The sequence below is a fragment of the Simochromis diagramma genome, unplaced genomic scaffold, assembly GCF_900408965.1.
Source record: "Simochromis diagramma unplaced genomic scaffold, fSimDia1.1 OVJJ01000487.1, whole genome shotgun sequence".
Taxonomy (NCBI): Eukaryota; Metazoa; Chordata; class Actinopteri; order Cichliformes; family Cichlidae; genus Simochromis; species Simochromis diagramma.
In genome coordinates, this window is record NW_024387305.1 from 1441153 (window position 1) to 1452693 (window position 11541).

General features: G+C 40.8%; 1 protein-coding gene across 1 annotated transcript; it reads right to left on the minus strand.

The window, feature by feature from the left end:
• Nucleotides 1-67: 67 nt before the first annotated feature.
• dusp5 (dual specificity phosphatase 5) lies at nucleotides 68-5277 on the minus strand. Its single transcript, XM_040004491.1, has 4 exons — nucleotides 4800-5277; nucleotides 3705-3844; nucleotides 2896-3115; nucleotides 68-863 (listed from the first exon to the last, which is right to left on the minus strand). Exons 1-4 carry the CDS (start codon nucleotides 5161-5163, stop codon nucleotides 457-459), a joined length of 1131 nt encoding a protein of 376 aa, XP_039860425.1. The 5' UTR covers nucleotides 5164-5277; the 3' UTR covers nucleotides 68-456.
• Between the last annotated feature and the right edge of the window lie 6264 nt (nucleotides 5278-11541).

The following is an 11541-nucleotide window of genomic DNA, read 5'->3' on the forward strand; positions in this document are numbered from 1 at the left end:
TGTTTATGTTGGCTTGAATGAAAAAGGGCATTTGCCACATGCACAATAAAAGATTACACGGCAACAATGTTTTTTGCAGTGAAAACATTTATTAAACACATATTTGTATCCACATTATTGAAAAAACGGACCATCATTTTCAAATAAATTAGGTTTAAATGCCTGACCATGTTTGTGAGTAGGCAAATGAATCACAATATCAACCTAAGGCATGTATATTGCAGTTTATCACTGTGCTGTGTTGTTTCATCGCTGCAGTTCAGAAGACAGGAAAAAAGCATCAGTGTCTGTAGCCCATGGATTTCATAGGCTTCAAGTCCTATTATGAATACAGTTGTCTTTGACTCTTCTTTATGTCTGTGGCTGATCTCCAGTCTATCTGCTCTGCCGGAGGCACACAGAGAGAGCGTTGATTTTTATATTTTCAAGTAAGACTACAAGCAGTCACAGTTTATTTTAAGGCAGTGCAGTTATTGGGCTCAGTTTGAACTGGTGGTGGACTGGGGACTGCAGGCAAGAGGTAGGGAGGGTGAACACAGACGGCTCAAAGTTTTTGGTGTTGAAGGTAGTGGCAAAGTCATTGGCAAAAAAGGAAGCGGACCCCGAGACACAGGGCGTAGCCGGTTCAGGTGTGGCAGCATGAACCGGTGCATTGGACAGCACCTCGGACTCAAACTGAAGCAGCTGACCCATGAAACTGAAGTTTGGTGAGATGACTGCCCGGCGCTGCTTGATGATGTCGAAGGCTGCATCAAGCCGCAGCTGCTGGGTCCTCATGATGTAGGCCATGCAGATGGTAGGTGAGCGAGAGATGCCTGCTTCGCAGTGTACCAGGACCTTCCCCCCTGATTGCTTCACATGATCTGGAAGAAAAAGGAAGGAATCTGGTGAGACAGTGACATATTTCTCTTTCTTTAATCATCAGCAAATTTGTCACAGCATAAGAAAACCACACATCAAACTGATTTCAAATCAGGAGTTTGGAACAGGAAATAAATTTAACTGGGCTATTATTGTCTAGTCGATCACTCTCACTATATTATAGGAACACTTTTCCCCAAATATTTTATCTCTCTTTCTTTCTCATGAACATCTAGTTTGCCACATTTATTTTGTAGAAAGAAATGAGCACACGTCATTTGCTACTGTAAGTGGCACACACAGAGGCACGTGGGAGGCTTGACTTAGTCACAGAGTGCAGCTGTACATGTGATTTGTTTTCTGCTGCACCACTGTGGGGGTGCTGGGTGCTGATGTGGTGTTCGCTGTGGCAGAGAGAAGTGTATTCTAATTTGGAGCCGCCTCGCTCCTACACACTCGTCAGTATGTTTTAAGGCCTACACACCAGTTCACTTTCACACATCTGTCTAAATGTCCTTCGCAACACGTTTCAAGAATTCTTAGAAGCAAACACCCACATGTCTTCTTTTCTGTCTCGCATCTAAGTCTGATCTACATATTGACACTTAGTTCCACGAGCCGGTAACGACACCTACACATCACCTCGTCCACTAAGCAGAAACATTAAGGGCCACTTCTGTGCGTTTATGAAGGAGAATGACTGATTTCTGACTGCTCTGATTCCCGATAAAACCACATGAATGAATAATGAACCTTCATCTGGAGAGGAGGGTGCTATGAGAGCGGGGCAGCAGCAGCAGTGGGTGTTTTAATTACCGTCCTTTGGCTGGAGATGTCATGGCATGCTTCAACTGCTGTTTTCATCCACGAGGTCAATAATATTTATTTTCTCCTCTCCGGTTTACATCACCCGCTTGGTCGGAAGGGTTTCCGATTTATTGATTGATTTTATGAGACCAGCAGCCCAGAGGATCTGTTTGTACTCCGTGTCTAATCAGTTAGCGTGCCTGATGAAATGTTGAGGCCCTCTTTGAATGTAGGCTAAAACTGCCTTATGTAATGGACAAGATATTTAAACACACCCTAAATGTAGGCTGCATCCCCAAACAATGCACAATACTATCCAGCTAATACAGGTCAGCCAAGCTGCTTGTGGGTAAGCTTTGTCCTTGGTTATGCCTGGATATAAATAGCCGCCAGCACATTTTGTACATCTTTTGCTGTTGCTGCTATTATCCGACACCTCTCTCCCTCCCACGCACTCTCTTTTCCTCTGTAACACATTTGCTGCCCTGCTGGCCACAGGTCCACCAATGAGTCCCTCTTGCTAACAAAAAAACTGATGTCCTCCCTCATTGTGTAGCTGTCATTAATCCTCCACCCAACCATCATAAACAATGCTGTTGTGCATGCATGCACGTATGTGTGTGTGCCAGCCAGACCCCGGCCTCCTACACCCGGTCATTACTAAACACGTACAGCTCACCCAGTTGTCACACTGACTGGCCACACCCGGCACCATGTGATTTGGCCAGCATGGGATTGTCTTTTTCAAGGAAAGAAGGGGGGGAGGTCGGAAGGGAACGGGGGAAGTGAGCAAATCCTGAATGAAAGCAGACAGGCAGTATATGTTGGTGGGGGATTGAAGGCTGGCGATTAACTTAAACTGATTACAGCCGGGTTTCTTATAGCCCTCTATTTGTGAATGGCAGCAGGTGAGCGGCACTGATAAAAGGAGGCTATTTGAAGACAAAGACGCATTTCAAAAATAAATGCATCCATGTATAGATATCTCGCTCACTCAGCGTGGGTATTTTTGAGACTCCTTGGGGTGAAGCTGGATTATAAATACATATAGACCGAGGCTGATCTTGTGGCCGGAAAAGCATCCATCTAATGTTGGTCTATTTATTCCCTTTCCTAGCTGGTTTGAGTATTAGTGAGTCAGCCGTATTCTAAGATAGCAAAACATCTCAAGGCAAACCCTGTGAAGCAGAAATCAACAGTTAAATGCATTTACTCTCCTCAACTCACCTATAAACTCTATTGCCTCCTGGAAGTGGGAGCTGATGTCGGCCATGTGGCTGTCCTCCACAGGGATCCACTTGTAGTCATAGTGGCCCTTGGCCGGCTGCAGGTCCCTGCGTGACACGTTGAGCAAGGCTGTGATGTGAAGGTCGCTGAGATAATCCTGTCTGGAGGCATGGTAGGCACTACCGAGGTAGAGGAAAGGCAGGATCTCTACTGGTTTACCCTGAGGAAGGAAAAGAGGGAGAAAGCGGAGACATGAGTCAAGCTCACGACACACAGCTTCGATCGCCAGATTTATCCATCTGCTATGACACAACCATTGTCCAAGCAGGAACATCCAAACACCTGCCAGCCGATCATTACAGTCATTTGCAGACAAAATGGACGCAGGATGCTAGAGGAATTCCCCGGTATTGAAAGAGCCCATAATGCATCAACCAGGCACAACAGTGTTCTTTGAAATCTAAACTAGCCACATGTTTTCTATTTGGTCAGTGGAAATAATAGCAGAAAGGTCAGGGATGAAAGGCTGTCTTTTCTATGGGGTGTCCTGATATCAGCTGGGCATCATGCTGTCTTTATAAAAAGACCGGGGAGCAGCGAAGGTCATATAATATCATATGTAAGTTGAGAAAATGTTTTGATGTGCCAAAAATAAAATTCTCTGATGTCAGCATGCGTTGAGCGTGCCTGTGTGTATGTATCTTTTTAGATTAAGTTTAAAAAAAAACTGGCAGTGGCTTTGTGCCCCGTGGTCCTGTAGGAGAGATGGTGGGAAGTACTGCATTGTAAGCTAAAGGGTGTTTCCATACCTGATCATAATCTGGTTTGTGGTGTGAAAGCTTCTCGCTGTGGTTGCTGACTCTTTTCTCGGTTTCACTTCCGCTCTGGTCAATGGTTTTCACCTCAGTGCAAAGTTCAGGGTATTGAGAGTGGAAATTCTCGAATCCTCCTGAGAGAAGCAGTCAAAAAAAAAAAAGCCAAAAACAAACAAACACACTTTTAATAAATGAGCTTACAATAATTCTGCCTCCTCCGACCAACACCACAAATCTTGTGAAATGGCAGCGTTTATGAAACAGACTTAGCACCGGATTATAACCTCTATAACCTGATTACAGACGCGTAATTAATTACAGGAGCCCGCACCGAAGGACCGGTAATCGATTTAGGCCAACATTCTGAGGACGCACAAGTGACAGACGGAGATGGATGTGTTTAAACACAAACCCCGGGGGATTTGTTTAGCCTAAAGAGGTAGTGCGGATAGGGAGGGGTGAAATTCTTCGTTTTATCAACGAAAGCAATTGCACCACCAATTTGCTGGCGTTTCTCTCGCACTGACTCATCCGCTCCACTGACGCACGCAGGACATCTACAGTATGTCCAAGAAGTAAAAGAAAATGTCGGCTACTCTTAACACAGGCAAAAGGGGGCGAAGAACTGCCCCGAACAGTACCAGTGTTATCAGGGAAAAAATAGACTAAGATTAAATATTAAAGGTTTCTTTCTGCCCTTTCGTCTCCTTTTGAAATAAAATCACAATAACTTCTTAATATTTCATTTAGTCAATTATAAGGATACATTTTAGATTATAACAAACAATATTTACAATTTGTCATAATAATAAAAAAGATTTCATCTTTAAGTCTGTGCCACAACAACATACAAAGCCATGAAAGATATAAAACTGACTCTGAATTTATATCCCCACAAATAAAAATATGGACGAATTCAAAACTCTTATGAAATAAAATAAAATAGATTAAATGATAAAAACAAACAAATATAAAACTGAGTTGCCTTAATGGCTTTTTTAAAAGGTCTATTTAGTAAAAAAAAAAAAACAACTTTCCGACTTTTCTTTTTGTCTATATTAAAATAATTCATCTCGCCAAATCTCTCACCTTTCAAGAAACAGACGTTGGCCCCGCTCGCAAGATGTGACAGGGTGTTTATTACTATTTGAGCTACGCTGTCCTTTTTCAGTTTTTGCCAGTGGGACGTCCGGTCATCCAGCGCTACTATAGCCGAAATGCTCCCTTCCCGAAGCCTAAACAGAGCTCTCTCATCCGGGATGACAAACTGCAGGGGCACCGGTCCTCCTCGGGATCTCCGGACTACCACTGAGTTAAGATTAACATTGACTGAGCCTTTGATATTAGAGTTCGTGAATGAAAAATAAGGTCGACAGTCCACAATAAGGCAGCTTCCATACTCCTTCCTGATGATTTTCCTCAGACGCCGGCAGTCTATGCTAGAGACCTTCATTTTGATTTGTTGGACTTGTTTTTATTGCCTAAAAAATTCAACTGATTACTCCTGAATACGGGCGAGAGAAGTGCCCGCGCCAGTGCCTACATTTCCTCCAAGGGGATTCCTGCCGATCAGTTTTATGTGAATGGAACCTCCGGAGCAAGACGTCACGAACCATATATGGACACCGGCGCGGCGCGATGGCAAGAAAACACGCCCACAGCTCTGACTCGACTGTGTGACTCCTCCCGCGGCCCTTGTAAACACGACACCCCGATTACAACTGCGGTGAGTTTGATTCAGCCATTACTCACAGAGTGTCCTCTGCCTGCACCTACACCTGTCCTTTCATTATTTTCAGGTTCCACTTCGTGTTCAGTGACCATTGAAAGGACACAGAGGCAGACGCTTTAAAGGGATGACCCTACAGCTCACTGCACAAAATAAAACGAAAGGGTCCCACACGGCCAAAAAAAGATGAAGTGTTTTGGAGGAAGGGTATCAACCATAACATCCAGAAATACGAGTGCAACACAAATGTGCACCTTACTAAATCCAGCCTATTAAACGACAACCATACAAAATGTCTGAAATAGAGGTGCAACTATCATTTCATTAACCTTTTACTGCTTTCTTTTGTCTGACTAATTAAAGCTTAGTGAAGTATGAGCATTATAAGTATTCATTTTCCTCTTTTTCAGCTAAACTTGTTAACAAAAACATCATGTAGTTGTTTTTGCAATTTAGAGCTGTGCTTTCCTGTAAAAGTATGCCCTTTTCATGTGTTTTTAATGTTTTTTTATTGCCTGCAGCAGTTTATCCAACATGATTTTCCTCTACAGGACACAATTAAGCGACCTTAAACCGAGAAAAACAAGAGACGCAATTGTGAGTCAGCTGTGAAATCTGATTATATCTGCTGCTCTGGATTAGAAGGTTCCTGGTTCATACCCTTGCTGGGGCCTTTCTTTGAGGAGTTTGAATGTTTTCACCAGAGTGAACAAAGCAGCCCACTCTATGAATGCATAGTTAAATGTGACATGTAGTCTGAAGTACTTTGAGCGGTCAGTAAGACTACAAAAGTGCTATATGAATATGAAATGATTTCAATGAATGTTGGTATCAATTAAGTGGAAGCAGAATGACAAAAGTCCGCACCAAACCCATCACATCAAATATCCAGAAAGGATTCTTCTCAGTTGCTTTAACTGATATCTCAAATGTTGTCAAAGCAAAATGCTATCACACAGAGGTAGCACTTCATAACACTCCCCACAAGTTTTTGCGTAATGTGGCGAAATTTCCCATGTTATTGTTCTCGATTTTGAGTGTAGTTTTTTACCTAACATAATTATCAGTAAGTAAAGTTCAATGGGGAAGCAACATTCAGTAAAACTGCAGCAAATTTCTCAGTAACTTACAGGCAGATAGATAACAACGAGTTACTATAAAATCTTTAAGTTATATTACTCTATGTTTTTTTTACACTACTACTTTATGTTTATTTACAACGCTATATCTGCATGATTTCTTCATTTTCACAAGTTGTAAAGAAAATGATTTAAAAATTATCCTGCTATTTACTATTTCTAAGAAACAAGTACCTTTAAGATATTTAAAATCAAATGATACACTGATTGTACCCAAAGTAATTTTTCAAGTATTGATTAATTTCGACATTATGCAGGGGTCTTTGCAGATCTGTGGACGTACTAAAGACATTCCAATAATGTCATACTGTAGTAAACTTCAGCTCTAAAGTAGGTCTAAACTACATCTTTAGAGCTGAGAGCTTCAAATGCAGTTTTAAAAATATGCCAAACAATTAAGAAATAAATGCAAAACAAATTCACATAACTCATCACAAGGCTTACAAGTAACAACATTTACACCAAGAGCAAAAGAAAACAGTTCATACGGTGCATGTTTGTGAGTAACACACCTACTCTACTGTAAATACCTAAAGAAGAGTTTTGTTTTCTTTTTTTTTCTAAAGGCTACGTGAGAATAATTTTCCATGTAGTATTCAGCAATGTAGGGAATGTCATAGAGAGCTCAGACAAAGTAGCTGACAAACACAACCTCTAACTTCCGCTTACCATGTAAAACCCAGTGAACCAGCGTTATATCCTCCCAACATCCCTGGTCTTAAAATCCTAATCCCACAAATGAATTAACAAGTTTAAACGTCACACTGCCTACACTCACATGACATGCAAACAATCCTGACACACTGCTCAGGACTGTGTATGAGTTTTGTTTACATTTGCACATTTGGATTTCAATATGTAGCTGTGACTGTCTGCAGCCCTTAATCCAACCGAAACCTTTTTGGATTGAATGTATGTCATACTTGGTGTATGAGTACATGCAAAAGAAGAACCAACACCCTGAAGTAGAATACGTTCATTGGTGACTTTGTTGTTTTTTCTGAATCTGCTAAAGATGAGAAAAGCATAGAAATTAGTCAAGTGTTATGTATACCACTTTTTAAATCCAGAAACAAACCAGCTGTACATAATGTAAAGATGGGACACGGACAGCCTCTTTGGGTAAATGAACCTAACAAATAGGTGTTACATCATGTTGTGTCTGCTGCATGAATGAGTGGGAACTAACAGAGCAAAACAGAGCAGCAGTCAACAACAGAAATATGACAAACGCGCAGACAGTGAAACAGACGCAGTGGCAGACACAGATGGACTGACACTGTGAAAGAACAAAAACAAAACTATCTGTATGTGCCCCATGACAGAGAGAAAAGGACCTAGCCTAGATAGATAGATAGATAGATAGATAGATAGATAGATAGATAGATAGATAGATAGATAGATAGATAGATAGATAGATAGATAGATAGATAGATGCTGGAATGGCAGCAGAGGATTAGAGGTGACAGCAGGCAGCGTGCCATATGGTCTGGTCTAATCTTGGCTTGTGACATCACTGCTGATGAGTGGGGAGGCCCGCCATCCGTTTCCGAGCCCTCATTTTATTATGGGTTTTGTTAGAGTAGCTGTAAATAACAACAGTGGACCCATGCGAGCCAGGTAAACAAGAAGTATGTTCTCAGGCCTTTCTCCTCATCTCTTTCCTTCCATCTCTCTGCTCTTGCTCTCTCACATGGATGGTCTATGTCCATACATATCACTCTAATAGGATTGCTTCAGTATATAATTGGCTATGTGTTATAGATAATACATTAAGGAAGCAGGCAGGCAGCTTTTAAACCACAGTGTTGCTTGCACAGCGACCTATAACCGGAATTAATCTTGATGCTCAAGATTTAATTGAATTGTTAAAGCATGCACAACTACTGTGCTTCTGTTACAGTCAACAAAATCGGATTCAAAATAGATTACACACACAAACTAATTAATATAAATACAGAAATAAAGTTAAGAAGAACTGTGGGAACAGAAACAGAAAGAAATCTCCTCCTCACAAATTACTTATTATTTCATCTAACTCACCGTCTGGATGAAGTATTATAACTTTAAAAAGACACAAGTTTGAATTTTGCTAAAGAGATTAGCTTTTTAGTTTGTCTGAATGTTGGATTGTTGGTTGTAAAATACAAAACATTTAAGGCATAAGGCTTTGTGTCTATCTTCACAGTGATAATCTTTTCTGTCCACCATTTTAAAATGTCAGCAATCTATGGTGTTTAGTGCTTTTCTAAACTTTGAACTTAAGGTTTGTCCACTTCCTTATGTGTTTACTGTAATCTGACCGCACTGTTTTGTGATTTACTGACTCTGGGAAAACATTTGTTCTACCTTAAGAGTGACTGAGTATGATTTCTTACTGTTTTATTAGTGAGGCCTAATCCAAAATTGGGGATCTAGAAATGCTTCTTTACATCATTTGTTGACAGAACTGCGCCGTGTGTGTTTTTGTGCTTGAACAAGAATTCATTTTTTTAATATATACCCTGGACAATAAGTGTTGGCCACACAGCATATGTATGGAAAGCCACTTCCTGTTCAGAATGTCCCTTTTTACACGTGACTTCTAAAAAGAACTCCTACACAATAGGTTGCCTTCGCGGGAACATGTACCCCTCTCACCCCCACTCACCCTTCCTCCTTTCTCGGCTCCACAGGTGCTTCCTGGTTTGCTGACAGAGGCTCCAGATTGTGATGCAGTTTCCCAATAAGTCCCACATTACTCACCTACCACTCAGCTGACCATGGAGTGAAGCAGGTTGGAATTCAACTCTTCTATCAAAATAACTAAAAGATTGGCCTTTTGTCTAAAACTAAAATCAGAAATTTAATAGAGTAACTTCTGGTAATGCCACCCACAGAATTACATTTAAAAAATGCCTTCACAATGAACTAATCAACTAGTGTTTCTCAGACTTCTTCTGGTATGCTCTAATTCAGAAGCCAAAAAAAGCGTATGCCCCCCTGTTGCATTTAATCATTAACATTAAAAAGTACTAAGTTTAAAGGTTTATCATCATTAGCATCAGCAAACTCTTTTTTTCTTGTACCCCCCGAAAAATCACATTTACTCATCTTAAGTTAACTTCATATTTTTCACCTTGGTCTCTCATGAATGTAAACATGGTAGTGAAGGAGGAAATGAAGAGGGTGGGAGAGATAGAGGAGGACAGAGGAGATAGAGGAGGCTAGAGGAGATAGAGGAGGCTAGAGGAGATAGAGTAGAGGAAAGAGGAGGACAGAGGAGATAGAGGAGGCTAGAGGAGATAGAGGAGGCTAGAGGAGATAGAGGAGGCTAGAGGAGATAGAGGAGGCCAGAGGAGATAGAGGAGGCTAGAGGAGATAGAGGAGGCTAGAGGAGATAGAGGAGGCTAGGATGAGAAGGAGACAGATGATCTCCTGTGGTGACCTCCAAAGAAGAAAAAGAAAAAGAACATTATTTGGCTTCTGAATTGATTTGACCAACGTTTTGATCTATAGGTTTGGGTAAACTTTAAACAATGAATTAGCTTTTATACTACTGTGTTTTGATATTGGGTTTTTTTTATGCTTGCTGGAACTTTTATGGTTCTCTTGGTAACTGATTATAGCATTTGGCTTTATAAATTAGTTATAAATGCATTATTTGGCTTCATAATTTGCCTGAATCGCTTTCAGTTTAATGTCCTATTCAATCTTTTAGATTTATAATATTTTATCTTTTTGTATTTCTTTTTACTGGGGAACTGGTAGTGTTATTCTTACTGGAATACCAATGTCCAATAATAGTTTGATAACCCATTTCTATTACTCAAAGTGGCATATTAGCTCCAGAAAGCTACACAATCTCTACAATTAAATTCTTTATTTTAGTTACGAGAGGAGGGTCCCTCTTCCAAGACAGACAAAGTGTTACCATATTAGGTTGGAATCTTCAAAAGTGTTAAGAGACTTATTTACAAGAAGCATTGACAATGAAGGATTTCTCAATAGTGGTACTGGTAATATTTCTGGGGTTGCTGATGACATGTTGTTACATGCTGGCTCTTGTTAATGCAGAGAATACTCAGAGTCAGCAGCAACAACACATTTCAGTGTTGTGAGTAACTATGCAGTCAAATCGCATCACATCCAGTTCTCCAGTAAAGCAGCGTCTGCCAAATTCAGTATGAAACAGGAATGTTTGGTATTCATGGGTTCAAGTCATGATATGATGGCCCAGATGACACATGCTGAACACACACACACACACAAACACTTCAAAGTCTTGACTCACCCACTGTTTCCACCCACCACCGATCGTCATGCCGTGACTTTTTGAGGCAAGCCAAACTCTTAGGCAAGACATGGAAGGAGAGGGAGAGATACAGAGGAAAAGAAGGAGAGAGAGACAGATTGTTGTGCATGATAAGCAGAAACGAATTTACCTTTTATGATTGTTCAAAAGAAAAAAACAATCGCTTCTGATCTTCTGTGAAATTTCCACTGAATTGACGCTTCATGCGGTGACTAATTTGGCTTGCCCTTTTTATACTTCAGAGGTAAGGGAACTTAGTGAATTTATTGTGGTGCCTGGGGTTTTCTTGTGCGACTCTGTGACGCTGGAGATATAAAGAAAAACAAACCCAACTGATAATTTTTATTTTTTTTACGCATTGTGTCCAGACAAAACGTCCAATTATCAGTATGCTGTAACTTGATGTCCAAGTAGAACAGAATTACATTCTGTACTGTACTGTGAATCACAGCATGACCTGGTTATTGAAGAGGAGGTTTACAGCAGAGCCCACACTTCTCGCATCTCTTAAAATACCCACCAGCAGACCTGTGAAAGCTACCACAACAGATGGTAATCAAAGAAAGCTGCTCTTTACCTGCTTTACATTCACACTTACACAGACTCACATGAAACCCAGCACACTACTGCGCTGAAACCCATAACCTTTATCTGCACTTCCTAGACTGA